Source organism: Pinus tabuliformis, chromosome 4_1 (genome assembly GCF_031772625.1).
Source record: "Pinus tabuliformis cultivar Carrire ecotype Pingquan chromosome 4_1, CPIR1, whole genome shotgun sequence".
Taxonomy (NCBI): Eukaryota; Viridiplantae; Streptophyta; class Pinopsida; order Pinales; family Pinaceae; genus Pinus; species Pinus tabuliformis.
Window position 1 is genome coordinate 644,527,784 of NC_142303.1, and position 17,539 is coordinate 644,545,322.

The 17,539-nt window shown below is 32.6% G+C and overlaps 1 protein-coding gene across 1 annotated transcript; it reads right to left on the minus strand.

The window, feature by feature from the left end:
- Positions 1-15,342: 15,342 nt before the first annotated feature.
- LOC149177700 (putative disease resistance protein At4g27220) lies at positions 15,343-17,301 on the minus strand. Its single transcript, XM_089421846.1, has 2 exons — positions 16,675-17,301; positions 15,343-16,593 (listed from the first exon to the last, which is right to left on the minus strand). The coding sequence occupies exons 1-2, from the start codon at positions 17,299-17,301 to the stop codon at positions 15,343-15,345; spliced, it is 1,878 nt and encodes a 625-aa protein (XP_089277972.1).
- Between the last annotated feature and the right edge of the window lie 238 nt (positions 17,302-17,539).

A 17,539-nucleotide genomic window follows, 5' to 3' on the forward strand; every position in this document is an offset into this window, starting at 1 on the left:
AACCCAAAACACACACTCTCTTCATCTATCTGTTGTCACTCCCCCTCTCTCTCTCTCCACTTTTATCTCTCTAGCCCTCCCTCTCTACTCATGTCTCTTAAGTCTTCTTTTTGGTCCTCCCCGCCCTCCCTTTCTCTCTTACCTCCCTCTCTTCCCCCATCTCTCTCTCTCTATCTTTCTTTCTACCCTCCAAACTTGTAACTATTGCCCTCCCTCTTTCCTTCTCTCTCTCTTCATTCGTCCTTTTCCCCATCTTCCATTTTATCTCCATCTCTCCCTTTTCACTCCCTCTATCTCTCAAGCTCTATCACTCTATGTCTTTGTTCTTCCCTATATATATATATATATATATATATATATATATATATATATATATATATATATATATATATAATGGGTGATAGCATGGAGCTGGGTTACACATTTTTGTGAAGCAAGGGTGCATTTTGGTGAAAAAAGGATGCTCGATCAAACAATTTTAAGCACTCATTCAGGCATTTTTTAAGCACTTGATCTAACAATATTTTTTGATCGAGCCTATAGCTCGATCGAGAATTATTTCTTATTAAAAACCCTAGTTGTAACCTTGCGCAAGTCATTTTGCTCAAATCGTGAGAGGAAAAGGAGTTCGACAGAAGATTTCTAAACTCAACCGGGATGGAGGAACTCAATCCAGCTACCCATTAACTCCACCAACGACCCAAAGCCTCAAGCCGAGGTAGGTTTCCTATCATTTTTGTCTCTTTTTTTTGCAAAATAAAATAAATTATTTTGAACAGAAACCTACCATCCACAAACTACAATTTTTTTCTTTTAAGAAAACCAGCATCAAAACCACAAAAAACCACCAAGAAAAACCTTGAAAATCACAAAAAAAAACCTACAAAATCACTAAGAAAACCATTGAAGACCAAAAACAACTTAGAAGACCACTAAGAAAACCCTTGAAGAGCACAAAAAAACTATAATTTATGGTAAAAAATTCATTTTTTAATTATTTTAATTTTCAAAGTTTTTTTTAAGAATTTAGTGAAATAAATAATAAAAAAAAATGAATGCGCAAATTTTTTTCAAGACAATTAAACTATAACCAATAAATAAATAAATTAGGAGCTTTAAATTAACATAATGAATATGGTTTCTCATGGTGAGCCTCTTTTAAATCAAATAAGGAAATTTATTTAATTTTAAGCAAAATAAATTTATATTTTAAATATTTTTTTAATAATAAATGTAGTAATTTGTTTTAAAAAATTAATTGTACTTAAATAATATATTAACTAAATTAAAATTCCAATTTTTTTTTTTTTTTTTTTTAATTAAATTTTACTAAGCCATTGTCATATATATATATGACATGACACACACACACACATATAACATAACTATCAACAAATTTTTAAGACTAGAGTTGATCTATAAACTATATTTTTCCTTAAAATTTCCACTAATATTTGTAGAATTATTTAATATAATGATATAACAACTATATATCTCTTAGTTCCCACCCTTATATAATTTATTAGTTGACTAATAATTTTGTAGCTTACACTTCCTATATTTTTATTTAACTATATAACACAAGATAACATATGTGTGTGTGCGTGTGTTCAAGTTTCAACAATGCATCATTCATACATACATTAAATTCATAATAAAAAGTGCATTTAAAGTGAATATATAAGAATTTTGGCTCTTTTCTAATTTGTACCATATTGTTTCATTATGTAGTGTGTCATAACGGAAACATTGTCTTCATGTGCTTACAACTAGTACATGTCATGTGTCAAAATAAACCATTATAAGAACTTGTCTTATGGAGTATTTGGTTGGCATGAAATTTTATTAGTTTTGCAAATGAGTTTATTTCAAATTTTTACATATATTTACACATTTCTTCTCTATGAATAAAATGAATTATTCATAAATGGGAAAAAGTGTAAGTTAGATTTGATCACATTTTTTTATTGTGTTTACATGGAACTCAATACTTTGGTTGATAATTTATCAAAAGAGACACTTTATTTAGTTTAGGGCTTAAACCTAGATTATTCTACTTGAGTTTATAAATAATTTTCTTATCAACGTTCTTTCTATGCCAACATTTTTTTCTTGGATTAGTTTATATGTACTATATCTAATTTGCATATCCATCTCCCATATGCACCCCAACCACAGCCTATTGAAGTGTTGGGGGATCCATTATACATGGTTAGGCTAGATCACGTAGCCATACTAGAGTGTTTATTCCACTCATAGATCCTCCCTCCAACGACAGTCAAAGTGTCAGAGGCAGTGTTTTTGTCTCTGTGGATTATCTTGCTACGGGTAGTGAACCTTTTTCACCTGTTGCATGCATACATCTTGCATTTTAAATCCTCTTTAAACTTTGTGTTTATGTTTTGAAATTGTCTTAATTTTAAATAATATTCAATTTATGTGTTTGAATTTAATTTATATGTTATTATTCTTCTAGTTTGTTGTATATATTAAATTATGTTTATGATTTGCAAACCCTCAACAAGTTGAATACAAGGATCAAAGTGCAGTGTCGATCCCTCCATGGAACAATGCTATAGCTAGTATCATAGTTGAGGATGTTAAGGCCCAGAAGACATGGATCACATGAGAGTTGGATAAAATGTATGCTAGTTCACCTACTAGGTATAGTTTGTCTTTGATGTTGGATAACATCAACAGGTTGATCGAGACATACCAGAGGGCGGGTCTGCAAAGCCACCTCCTATATTCCATATATAGGATTAGGAGGCTGGAGGTTAGAGGCCAACATACTTGGAAGGCGGTGAAAGATGCCACCAAGAACATTGATGTTTGTGGGGAGTTGTTTGCTTCTTAGTGAGCAGAGAGATAGGTTATTCACTTGCAGGTTGTGCTCCGTTGAGCAAAGAAATTGTGATACATCTCTATTTACTAGATTAATGCAAGCAAACATTGGGGTTTTTAACATATTTTTTTGCCCAAGAAACATACTATTTGCATGTGTGTGATTTCTTATTTCACGTCTGAGATTTTTGTTCTAAATTGTGAATTAATGTCGGCAGAGCAATAGAGTAGGTTTGTATCTTACGATTTTGATTTAAATTTCATGAGAAATTGCAAATCTACATCATAATTTCTACACGATGCTTTAATATCATGACACTACTATTGTTGGTTGATGTAGCTTATGTCACTAAGGGATTGGGAATACTTGAAAATCATTTTCTCTTGTGGATAGGATTGCCCTTTGTCTTAATGGTTTTATATAGATCTAAAAAGGAGTGTTGAGAAAGAGAAAGAGTGATGGCATCTTGGTAATAATTTATTGATATAGGGTGCATGATCGGTGGTACCCAACATTCCACAAATTAAGTCAAGAATTGAAGTTATAGATAAATTTGGCACTTGAGAAACTAGTGAAAGCATGGTGAGAAAATTGAGAAATACATGTATAATAAAAATGAGATATTACTTAAAAAAGATGTCAGAAATAATGAAAAGATTATACTTGAGCTAAAGAAAAGATTTAATATTTTGATGGAGTTGCGAATACAAAGCCTAAATCATAGTTATGAGCTTAAAAAAAGAGTTAAATGGCCTATTGTGTAATTATATGCAAGGAAGGTGATACGTAGGGTGAAAATGTGGGTTAAAACAAAGGAAAAACTTAGTAGCACTGCATATGGACATAAATCCATGAAAAGGGAAGGAGTTATGATTTATGAACTAGAGCAAGGAGCAATGCTCAGAGAAGATGATGATGAAGATGAGAGACTCTACGAAAGTCTTATGGAGTGTTTGGAGGATTTAGACCAATACGAGGAAGAGATGCTAGAGGTATCAACATATACGAAGGAGTCCCATGATTTTGAAACTATGGATTTGTCTATGTATATGAGTTATGAAGATTGAAAACCACTAAAGGCTATCATAAAGGAAGAAAAAAATGTATAATTGTCTCAAGTAGGCAAAGGTGAAAACGATAGAGGCAAGAAAATCTTACCATACAGAATGAAAGGTAGTAACTTTATGACAAAGAAAGGGAATGCAAATGCTAAATCAGAAGGAAAACACTTAGATGCAATGCTAATTAATTATGATGAAGAATTAAAGCTTCTGGAAGAGTGGATAAAAAACCAAATATGGATGAAAATTACACCATAAGGGAAGATGCAATAGATAAATAGGATAACATGATGAAGCAATTGAAAAAGAATTCAAAGGATGAAGCCACAACAACAATCATGATGGTTTTTTAGGTAGGAATGAAGCAACAATTGTAGGATAGTAGTATAAACCAACAAATAACATAATTGGATAATGAGTTGGATGTGTTATGGAAGATTATGATGAAGATCCCTAGGTGGAGGTACAATGAGGTAAAGAAGATAATTGACAATAAAATATTGTTGGTTGAAAGGACATATGTCAGCAAGGCATGTGGACAACAACAACAATATAAAGTATGGAATCCAGGTAGAATGCAACAAGGATGGAGACTCATGGACAAGATTCCATGAAATTTTTGTATCCCGTGAGTTTGATGCCGAAGCATCTTACATGTATCTTCAAAATGTAATTTTATAAGTCTATGAAAAGTCTCTAAAAGTTCTATATTATGCAATTTTTTTATTATAGAAAAACACGTAATGGAAACTAATTGTATTTAGAAAGTAAGCCCTAAGATTATGAATAATTCTAGAAACATTACATTTAGAAAGTAGACTCCTAAAATCAATAGTATTTTTTTTCAACTTCTTCCAAAATCATAGGAGATGAATTATCTCTTGTGAATTTCTAGATCTTTTCTTCTCTACGTATTGTGAGTTCTTGTGATTTTATGTCTGAATATAGGTTCATAGGAAATTACTTTTGGTATAGAGCTTCTGAATATTAATATTATTTGTTTCAATTTTTTTGTTTTTAGTTGCATCATTTAGTTTTGATTTATGGGTAGCTTTTGTTGTGGCACTCTTTCATCATATCTAAATAAGAGACTAACTTGAATTCATAAAAACTATACTTTAAGAAATAAATGTCACTTAAATAAATTTTAAATTGGTATATATCTTACATACTCTACTTATACTTCATAGTGGATTTCTAAATAAGGTAGACTTTCTTATTTATAATATTAATTTAAATTTGCAAATATTGTTTTATATAATAAAATAAAAATTTATACTAGATAAAAAGTGATCCTTATAATAGAGGTGCTCTATAATTGAATATGGGGAAGATGTTGTCAAACAATTTTACATTTAAAAATAATAAAATAAAATTGTATTAATAAATTAAAAAATAATAATCACAAAGGGATCTTTCAAATTCAACCATAAACAAATAAATTAATTGAAAGTAAAAAACAAAATTAAAAAAATCTAATTTCATTTTACTTTTTAATATGAAATGTGTAATTCCTTCGTTACTTATATTGCATTGGAAAATAACATCTAAAAATAATATTAATATTATAACTATGTAATTCATTGTATCTTCAAATGACATACGATATTTGAAAAACCATATATATATATATAACTTGTTCATTTTTTAATATGATGTTGATACACACACATATGAGTGGATGGAGAGGCACAACACTCTCATTTTATTGGTGGATGCTTTCTAATACAATATATTGAGGGAGCTTTTGTAATTCTTTTATTACAACATTTTCAAAAAATTATTAATAATAAATACATTATATGTAAATAGATAGAAAGAATATATAAAAATTGAAAATGAAAATAAATTGATAGTTAAAACATTTTATTAGTGCGTTGCTTAAAATGAGGGAGATTTGTAATCCTTTCATGTTGAGCATGGAGTTTGACAAGTGGCATATATATATATATATATATATATATATATATATATAACCATCATAGATGACACATGACATATATAAAAATAACCATCATATATCCATGTTAATTATGGATCTATTAGGAATGAAATCTCTTGAGGTACAAATCTTCTTTCAAGTTTTGTACTTTAAAAGATATTTTCACCTCAGGAAATTTGATTTCCCTTGACATAGGTTAACATGAATCTATGAAATATGACATATATAAAAATAACCATCATAGATCCATGTAAATTTTGGATCTAATAGGAATGAAATATCTTGAGATACAACTTTTTTTGTCAAATTTTGCATTTTAAAAAATATTTGCACCTCACGAAATTTGATTTCTCTTGACACAGTAAACATGACTCTATGAAATTTGATTTCTCTAAACATAGGTTAACCTGAATCAATACCAATGATATTAATTTGAGTTTAAATATGTGAATATTAATAAAATATATGTTGAGTAAGTTTTTTTTGTTTGGGACAAAAGTTCAAATTAGATACATATGGTTCAAAGAAATATCTTAAAGGTATTTATTATTGAAATATTGGGGAAATGTCTTTGTTTAAAAAGTTAGAAGCCTTAACAGTGTTTCATCATTAATACATTATTAACTAAATTTTATTAAAAATTAATTAAAATTTATTAATGCACTATATTTTATTTATTATAATAATTAAATAAAGAATATATATATATATATAATTATTAATTATATATATAATATTTTTTTGTTATATTAAATATATAATATAGATAAAAATTAAATATTTTTTTATAATTTTCTTTAAAATTTAAGATCATTCTTATTAGAAATGTAAAAAAAAGAAAAAAGAAAAAGTAAGAAATCAATTTTATATTATTTATAAAAAAATGTTGATTAAGTTTTTTATTACTTCAAAATAGATTTCATACAAAATTAGATATAATTGTTTAACCTTAGTAGTGTTGTGATCTGTCATAAGCGAAACCAAAACTATTGATAATAGTATATTTAGTAAAAATAATCCTAAAATAAATTAGTTGGCAGATTTTTGCCATACTTTGGGCTAGATATACAAAAACATTAGTTTTAAAACTAGCATTTGCACTACATGTTGCAAAGGAAACGCCTTAAGGCAATGGCATAAGAAACAATAGCATAGAAGAAAGAAGTCAAAATTTTATGCAATTTTGTTTCTTTATTCGTGTTTCTTTTTTATCATATGTTATGTTTTGGGAGATTCCAACCAAGATATGTTCAAAGTGAAGGTAATGCACAACACTTCACTCCAAAGGATTTATGAAAATGATCTTCATTAAGATTCTGGAACCTTTATAAGTAAATGATTTAAATCAAACATTTCATAACAAAGTAATCTCATATCACCTTAATTCATAATGCAATGGATAATAGTTTTTGTTCATTAGAAATTGGTCTAATTTTATGAGGAAAGCTTAATAGAAAGACTTTAGTAGTAAGGGGAACATTAATAAACTCCCTCATCATTTATTATATGATGGTGTTAATTTAGTTATTTGTTGCTTCTTATCCTTATTTCACTTGTGTAAAATGTCCAAACTATAAAATAATGGTATTATTTGTTGTCTCTTTGGACCATTGTATTTTATCTAACTCAATCATTTCCATAGCCTCAACTAGGTGCCCATCATTCTCTTTCCATAGTGACTCAATGTCTTCAAATGCATTTCATAAATTTGGTTTAATAAATGTTGGTGGAAAACCAATATATTTCACTTTGTAGAAAGGAGTGTACATTGGTTGGGATAAAATTGTATTGCTCTTACCATGTGATGATGTCATCTAAATCTTGAATCTTTCTCGCCACTTATGAAATACCCCATTCTAATTGTTATTTGACCATGATGACATTGGCATCATAATCCTTGTTCGTGAGAATACTATGTAAGAAGTCAATGATAAGTGACACAATTTGTTCCTCACAATTCTGAAAGTAAAGGACAAATTCATTCACATTATGTTTGAAAACTGTATACTAAGAGTGTTGATTCATGAAATTTTATATCCTCTCCTTTTGTTGTTTTTTAATTTGTGTCATCTCAAAAATATGTTTCTCCAATAACCTATGTTATTGTTATCTTAGCACTTACATTGCCATTAGGTTTTCTTGCTTGACGTTAAGAACAACTAAGTTTGTAGTTTCAATTGAAAATTTCATGCCTCCATTCCATTTTTGCTATAGAAGGCAAAAGATCCCTAAAAACAATAGATGAATCCTCATCATGAAAGCTAGGAGGTAGCTCATTAATCATCTATTCATCCATGGTGTCATGTCCATGTTGTTGGTAACTTCACCAATGATTCCTAAGCCTCATGTTAATACATAATTAATACTTTACATGGGAAACATGTGTGTACTTTTGTTTAAGATTGATGTATATTGGCCTTGAATGATACTATATTGAGCCTACATGATGGTCGTAGTACCTATAGGCCCGACCCTTAGGATCTACCAAAATCTCATTTTTGCTCCATATTAATCATCACTTGGTCAAGTATTCTCCACAATTTTAGGATAATCTATCTTCTTTCAAAATATATCATCTTTTACAAATTTGAGCAATAAGCTAGTAATAATAAATCTATCAAAAGAAGTAAACCTACATAGTAAAATATTTTAGCACAATACAAGATCTATTGTGATGAATTATTCTAGTGAAATATCCATGGCAATGTACAAGTCATTTGTCATTGTGCATTTCCTATCTTAAGTGATACCCAATAATGTGACGATTAATGTGAGGACTTTACAAAATAAGGTGCCTTCAACATGCTATTCACAGTGCATAAGAAAGGTAAACATTATGCACCCCACCACAAAGAAATTAGTGTTGTATAAACTAGGATATATATGTTCTAGAATTACTTCAAATCAAATGGTATACATCTTAGCACTTACAACACTAGTTGCTTTGTTGAAAGGGTGTTTATTGATAGCTTAAGTGAAATTCAATTAATATATTTTCTCTAGAGAATCTACTACCATAGTCTTCTTTTGAAATTGATTTTGATGCTTCCCTTGCTAGTGGGTGAATAAGAAGTGATGAAGATTTTTTTAACCCAATGGCCCTATGAATTTCGAGTTTAGAGCCTTTCTCACTAAGCCATACACTGCCAACCAATGTCTTGTTCCCTGGATAATTTTTTTGAAGTGTAACTTTTTGATCTTGTGGATCATTACTATACATGTATACATAAAAACAAAATATAGTATGCTAGAAATCACTAGAGAACATTTAGAACCAATCTACCACCTATTCGTATGCATATCTAAATCCATAAATGTTTGTTCCTCTCAGGTTGATTTAGATCTTGACAAGGGAATCCACAAAGGAAAAACAATATCCACTATGTAAACTCTTTCTTCATGGAATTTAGGCAGAAATTTTGGATATAAGTAATTAGGGAGGACTAGTTAAAATTAGAGTTGGTCAAATGGGGGTTGTATTGAAATTTACAATGAGTAAGATACATTCTTTAATTAACGTGTAGATAAACAATTCAACTGCAGTAATGTATCCATGATTGTAACTAAGAAATTATTAAAAATTGTTTGTGTTGGATGATGCAACTCACTCCCAACACTTAGATGGAAACAAAAATTGCCTCTTAAGCCATCTTAAACCCTTTGTGAAAGAAAATAATCTAGACACCTACACACTTACATCATTAAGTGTTCTTTCTAATAGTAAGTTTTGTGCTAAAATTGTAGTGAGCAAATCTCGAGTGTCTGTTTGTGTTGGATGATGCAACTCACTCCCAACACTTAGATGGAAACAAAAATTGCCTCTTAAGCCATCTTAAACCCTTTGTGAAAGAAAATAATCTAGACACCTACAGACCTACATCATTAAGTGTTCTTTCTAATAATAAATTTTGCGCTAAAATTGTAGTGAGCAAATCTCGAGTGTCTACCATTAAGGAGTCTAACCAAGACTTTATTACAATCAACTATACGAGGGAGCCATCATCACAACATACCATCCCACCATCATATTCCCCATATAATGCAAACTATGTGTATTGGAAAGATGTGGAAATTAACCCCAACATAATTTCACATGACATAAATCCCAAAACATATAGATGGTATTTGATACGTTTATGTTTCTTGTTTTTGTTTCACTGGTATCTGCGTTAGCCATGTCTCATCTCTCTGCATTGTTTTGCTCCTTCATGTCATGCCTCTGCTTTCTTCTTTTGTGTTTATTGCAGGAATTACATACATCGACGATGGTGATCTCTATCGATATTGATCAATGAGCACCTAATAAGTACATTTATTTATGAAAAAAAAAATAGTGTTAATGTTGATGTAAGTGGGAAATTATGCATTTCAATGTGTTCAATGGACACACTGTTGTCGATACCAAAGAAATTGGGAAATACACTGTCCACATGGAAGGGCCTAGATTTGTGTGGTTTAAAATGGGATGGTGAGCACCTAATAAGTACATTTATTTATGAAAATTTTTAATAGTGTTAATGTTGATGTAAGTGGGAAATTATGCATTTCAATGTGTTCAATGGACACACTGTTGTCGATACAAAAGCAATTGGGAAATAAACTCTCCACATGGAAAGGCCTAGACTTGTGTGGTTTAAAATGGGATGGTGTTTCTTGCATCGCTAACCAAATAACTTATTTTTTTGCTTGTTGGTTTCATTATCATGACAACATTTCATCTTCTAAATGAATATCCATGCTGTTCATGGAAATTGCTTGAGCTCTATAGAAAACGTTGGGAGTTTCTTCTGATTGAATCTTTCCACGAATAAAATTTAAGATCATTCTTATTAGAAATGTAAAATATGAAGAAGTAAGAAATCAAAAAAATGTTGATTAAGTTTTGTATTACTTCAAAATAGATTTCATACAAAATTAGAGATAATTGTTTAACCTTAGCACTGTTGAGATGTGTCACAAGGGAAACTAAAATTGTTGACAGTGGTCTACTTAGTAAAAACTATCATAAAATAAACTAACTTGCAAATCTATGCCATACTCTGGGCTAGATATACAAAAACACTAGTTTTAAAATTAAAAAAAAAAAAAAAAAAACACACAATCTAATATTTCTATAAAATGATGAATATTATTTAAAATAAACTAAACTTCATTTAAATAATTATAAAATAGAAATAATAATTATACAGAATCATAAACTATATATTTTAGAAGGTAATTGAAACCATTTATTAAAAATATTGCATAGAAAATAATGTTCATTAATTTGAGATTTATCTCAAAAATAGTTATATATTTTTTGCTTTTCAATTTAATTAAAAAAAATGTCACATCCACAATTATTATTAATTATTGTTACTTTAATATATATTTTTTTCATTCGGCCTGGAGTATGTCGTAAAACTGCTTCTGCTTGGCTAAGAGCTCGTCTTCCTCGGACGTAAGGAAACAGGTTAACGGCCCAAGACCCAGAGGCATCTGGCAGGAGTGAAAGCCTGCTCCCTTACGGACCACCAGCGGGTTATTCCAGGTGGCGTGGTTTTCCTTGATAACAGTGATGAGTCAAACCGACATTCGCGGATAGCAGCCAGAGATGGCTGTCCTCACTGTTGGTTTGACACCTGAGTTTGATAGGTTTTGCCACCTTCGGGAAAAAAATATATATTTTTTTCATTACACACACAACACACATATCTATATATATATATTAATCTGGTAATATGAGATATATCACGAGACAAGTATTTTAATGTTTACTATTGATTAATGTGTGTTTTTTATATAACTATGCTAATCTATGTACTATACAATTTAAATCTTATTCTTCATTCATTATAAATATAATTTATTTTTATTAATTATTTTTAATATATTTTTCTTAATTTAATAATATTTTTTTAATATATATTCTTATATCTCGTGACCATGAACAAAGGAAAAGAAGTAATGAATTTGGCACGTTTTGAAATAATTTTATGAACATAAATTTTAACAATATGATTAGTGTAATTCTTACCAAAAATAGTATGAAATAAATTATATATCAAAATCATTGTAAATAAAAAATATAAATTATTGTAACTAAAAAATATAAATTATTATAACATTAAGTAGTAATTCAAATAGTTTAGTGAAAGTGAAAAAAGAGATAGGCAATGCAAATTCCAAACTCTATGCTTTATAGCTATATGCTTTATTCAATTTCCTTTCCTTTTTAATTCTAATTTATATCCTTTCTTTTTTATATTCGTCCAAACAATTATTAAAGATTGCTTCGGCAGAAGAGAAGAATAAGAACAACAGAATTCCAAAAAAAAACACATCATCATCTATGTTAGGTTAATCACCTATGTTCTCTTTGCACTATGTAAAACAATTGAACGATTTCAATGTTGTGCATTTTTATAATTATCTCATTTTTCCTTGCATTAAAAATGTCTAAGGGGAGACATTGTTAGTGGTTAATATGAAGAGTTAGAGGTTTTATTGCAAATACCAATTCTAGGATCTAGAGATTTGGAGAAACTAAAAGTTCTCGTAATTTTAAGCATTATCTCTTACATGTAAGCATTTCAAAAGCTCTTTTTATATGATATGTAATGTAAAAGAGATATGCACAAATAAATGTGTTCAATTTAGGTTAAGTAAAATTAGTTTTGTTGGTCTAGATTAAAACATTGGCATTTGTGTGTAATTTTATTTATGTTTTTTTAGTATTGCATTACAATTAAGAATCTTAAAAGTTTTTGAATTTACAGTAAGTAGTAGTTGTAGAAAGTTCAAAAGTAAAATTAGCAATTCAAAATGCATATTTTTTATTATTATTAAAAATTATTTTATATATAAAGTTAGTCATGTTCGGGCGAGCAGGGGAGGAGCAGGTAACGGGAGGGCAAGCAGCTAAAGGGAGGGCGAGCAGGGAAGAAGCGGCGAGTAGCGTGGAGTGAACCCTCGCAGCAAGCAGTGGCAAGCAGGTAACGACAGAGAAAACGGTCTGAGAATAGTCAGGTGCGAGGAGACGGGGCGGGCGAAGTCTCTGAGAGGTGGAGATCCTGCGAAAGGTTGTAGCATATACCGCGTTCTCAGGCCCTGCCTCCAGTGGATAAGCACGGCAGAGTCCCAGGCGGGCGCCACCATTTTTTGAGCAAAGTTCTATTGCCGTGCGGGGCTGGTGAATCTTATTAGCAGCGGCCTATAGCATTTGAGACCCGGGAAGGGAGCTGCGAGCAGCGGCGAGTAGGGGAGATGGGTGATTGATGCACGGCAAGCAGCGGCGAGCAGGGTAGTAGCGGCGAGCAGTGTGGAGTGAACCCTCGCGGCAAGTAGGGGACGAGTGGCGAGCAGTGTGGAGAGAACCCTCGCGGCGAGTCAGCGGCAAGCAGCGGTGATCAGGGGAGGAGTGTAGAAGCATAAGGGGCGGAGCAGGAGCACGAGCAGGAGGGCGAGCAGGGGTTTGAGCGTAGGAGGGCGTACAACAACAGCAAGTAGGGGAGGAGCGATTGCAGGAGTGGCGAGCAGGGGAGGAGCGTAGTTAGTTTTGTTCTGGCTTCATCTTCTGGTCTTTTAGTCTTCTCTTAGCGGGGGCGAGGTGGCTCCCCTTGCCGCCTCTGCCCCCGGTGACGCCTCTGCTCCGGTGGGTCTTCTCCTTCTCGGCTGCAGTTAGGTTTTTTTTGGCCACGACATTTCCTTTGGAGCGTTGAGGGAACAACAGTGCTTCTGCCCTGTTTCGTGCCGCTTCTATGGAGGTCTCCATTGGTCTTTTCTGTAGGCAGATGCGGATGTTTGTGGCAGCGTTCTTCCTCTGTTTCTCGTCCGATTCGGGTGGAGAGTTTTGAGGGGGTGGGGAAGGAGTGGTTTCTCTTGCTGCTCTCTTCCTCATTTCGTGCCTCTCCTTCCATATTGGGCAGACAGATCTTGTTGCTTTTTCTTCAGATGTTTGTCTGCTTGGTTTTCTGGTGCCTCTTCTGCACCTTATAGATGGGCTGCCTTGTCTGGGGGCAATATTAGCCCTTCGGGGCTTTATTTGAGATCTGTTTTAACAGATTTGTGCAGATCTTCATGTGGCTCGGTCCACGTTTCTGCATTTGCTCTATGTAATCTTCTTATATGACTGTTTTTGCATATGCTTCTTGCATTTGCTCTATGTAATCTTCTTATATGAATATATTACGCTTTTTTCTTCTGAAAAAAGTTAGTCCTGTTCAACCTTGCTTTAAAACATGTTCTTTTCTTTTTGGTTCACCTCCAACTCTATATGTAGCAAAGGCCTAGGCCTGATTGAATAATTGACATCATTAAATTCAATGCTCTGCATAATGCACCTAGGGAAATCCTCTTTGTATGATCCTGAATACAAATGAACGCTGTCACCCATAGCAACCCAAGACAAGTATCCTTGCTTAATAGTGATAAAATAATATAATAAACTATTTAGGAGCTCAAAAGAAAAATCAGAAGCAAAACTGAAATTAACAGCTTGCTAGGAAGGAAAGCAAGCTACCAGCTCTCCTATAAATCTCAAGCACAGGAATAATGTAGAAAATAAAAGAAATACTCTTATTCGAGACTCTTATTAGAGAAACCACACAACACCAAAATATGCTTTTCCACTCCAGCAATGGGAAAACCAATGCCTTAAAGTCCACCATGATTATCACTTGTAATTTTGCAAAACCACATGTTAAGATGTTAAAAAAAGTTGTGCCTCACAAACTAGTGGCAAAACTAAATCAACGCCTGAAAACGTATGTGATCCATCAGTCGTAATGGAGATAAAGTAACTCTTTTTATGTTTATAGATTTTGATCGCCGATCACAATTGACTTTCATCATTAACAACTGCAATGAAAAAAAAAACAACCATAAAAACCTCTTTGCTGCATATATGAGCAGTACAGAGTATTTTATGGTAACTATTTATGTCAACAACAACTATGGCTAAAAATAAAAAAGAAAATACAAATCGAAAACAATGAACGTATCGAGATCTCACCTACTCTGAACCTATCTTATATTAACATAAGCGCAAGGTTCTTGAGAAAAAAAGGAATTGTATCATCATATGTAATTACAGCAAAAAAATATTGCTACTATTTCATTACCATTACCTTGAAAGCTGAATTGCTAAATAAATTATACACTTTCAGTTGTGTATAATAATAAAACTATATTAATAATTGTATAGAGTTCAAGGAAGTTTTATTTACGATATATTTTAACTAAAATTTGACTGGAGTTAACATTGCCAGTCCATGATCTCATGTAATTATATAAGTTAACAATGGAGAGATGACCAAAAACACTGGCCCTTTTGATTTTGAAACATTTGTTATATACTATACTAGTTTCAAATAGTAATAAAGTGAATCATATTTTGCCATTAAGAATATTTCTCACTCCAGGCACTTACAACAGTTGATAAAGATCATAAACAGCTTTGAAAGGAGAATGAACTTAGAAACAACTCTTTGTCTACAAGTATAGTCACCATGAGCTTATAATACAACATTATACTGAGATGCTTGGAGACTCTTGAGATTTTTAAGCTCTCTTATATGACGAGGCAGTGATCGCAGTTTGGAACATCCTGAAAGATCTAGAAACTGAAGTCGATAAAGATTTGTTATACCTTCTGGCACATCTTCAATTTCTGTGTAACTTAAATCTAAAAACTCCAGCTGTGTGAGTTGCCACAATGATGTTGGTAATGTTTTTATCTTTGTCCTAGATAAATCCAACACCTTGAGGCAGGGAAGGCTGCCCAGAAATGCTTCTGGAATATTCTCTAATCCTTTATTTCCTCTCAAGATTAGACTTACCAGTTTTGTGCATTTCAATCCTTGTGGTGGGAGATGTGTAATATTATTCTCATACAGTGACATTCTTTTGCAATCCTCCCTAATTTCCAGGGGAAACTGTTCATGTATTTGACCTGCCCTAAACAAGCAATTTTCTTCCTTCTCCCCAATGAAGATCGCCATGTCACGGAGGACATCGTGAGTTTTTAAGAAAACTATTCCCTGTGGAAAGTGCGCTACCTCAAATAAGCAACGATCTACAAGCAAGTTTATATAACTCTTAGCTGTCTCCATCAAATTTGCTGGGTTTTTGCTTTCAACAATCCCTTTTGCAATCCACATTCCAACCAACTTGTCCACTTCAATTTCTTTGTCTTCAGGAAACATGGCACAATACAAAAAGCAATTCTTGAAGTTAGCATTGGGCAAACGATCATAGCTCCATCTCAATATCTGATACAACTCGTATTCAACCCGAGGATGAGTACTTGGAAAATTCAAATCCACTGTTTTCATCTGGCTTAAAGCAAGATTCCACTGATCTACACCCATGATGCCAATCATTGTTGAGGCAATTACATTTATTGCTAAAGGCAAACCTTTACATTCATTGCCAACTTCTATGGCAATGTGCTCTAAATCATCAGGAACATGGCCTTCTTTGAAAGCTATATTGCGAAACAGCTCCCATGCTTCTTCTGGGGCTAGGGGTTGTAATTGAAAGGATTTTCCTGTGTTCATTTGTCGAACCAGATCTCCATTGCGGGTAGAGAATACAACTTTGCTTCCTCTGTCATTGCCAAATTCTACTCCTAATTGTTTCAGATTGAGGGGATTCCACATGTCATCTAAAATTAAGAGAAATTTCTTGATTTTGAGATGTGCAGACAATTTCATCTTCCTCAGATCAGAATTAGAATGGAAAACAGTGAGGTCTAAATTGATTGTCTGAGCAATACAACTCTGCAAATCTATGATAGAAAACTGAGAAACAGTGACCTAAATCACTACATCAAAAAAACCACTAACCTTGTAATAGTTATAAACCTTTTTGAGCAATGTGGTCTTTCCAACACCGCCCATGCCCCATACACCAATTAGATCTACTTGAGGAGCATCGGTGAGCCAACTCTTTAGCTGTATCTCCGCAGACTTAATCCCCAAACCCACAAAGCCGTGATCTGGTGCATCTTGAAGTAATAGCTCTGTCTGATGCGGTGCGGACGTAACAATCCCTCGAGCATTGTCAAACACAGACAAGTCGGTTTGAAGCTCTGTAAAGAGCTTCTCAAAATTTGACTTCCATTCTCTGATTTGCCTCGAGAGGTTGGGCTTGCAGAGGAGGCAATCGAGGAGGCATTGCTTCGGCCTTAGCGAGCGATCGATCAAATCTCGGGCCTTCCCAACTTCATTTTCCATCCTTCGCAAACAATTGTTCACGGTCGCTGGAGGCGTCCTTTGTTGATCTCCGAATTGATTGTCAATATCGAGTAAGAGGCTCTTCATTCGATTTAACTGAGTTTCCAGAATCTTTCTGTTTTCATCCAAGTGAATCGCATCATCTATTTGTCGGAGGAGTGGATTAATAATCACGCTGGTTATTGTGTCGGCAATGGCGTTGCTTGCACTGCCTGTGGCAAGATTCAAAGCGGCCATGGCTACTCCAGATCACAATATCAAGATAAAAGAGGCAGAGGGAGGATAGTATCAGTTAACACGCAGCAGAAGGAAGTATGAGTATAAAAGAAACTTCACATAATTGGTTTTTTTTCCCTCAAACTTTATTTCAACATCTACTTTAACTGATGTTTTTTTTTTTTCCATTTTTTTCAATGTTCCCAAAGAAAAACAAAAAAACATTTCACATCCAACATCTCCTTCGTTGGATTCTTCT

What these genes read in the sequence shown, in the direction of transcription:
- LOC149177700 (XM_089421846.1), bottom strand. Translation starts at nt 17,301, where the DNA reads ATGGCCGCTTTGAATCTTGCCACAGGCAGTGCAAGCAACGCCATTGCC. An exon ending in AGGTTTATAACTATTACAAG is followed by an intron (nt 16,594 to 16,674) that starts GTTAGTGGTTTT and finishes TGTATTGCTCAG; the next exon opens with ACAATCAATTTAGACCTCAC.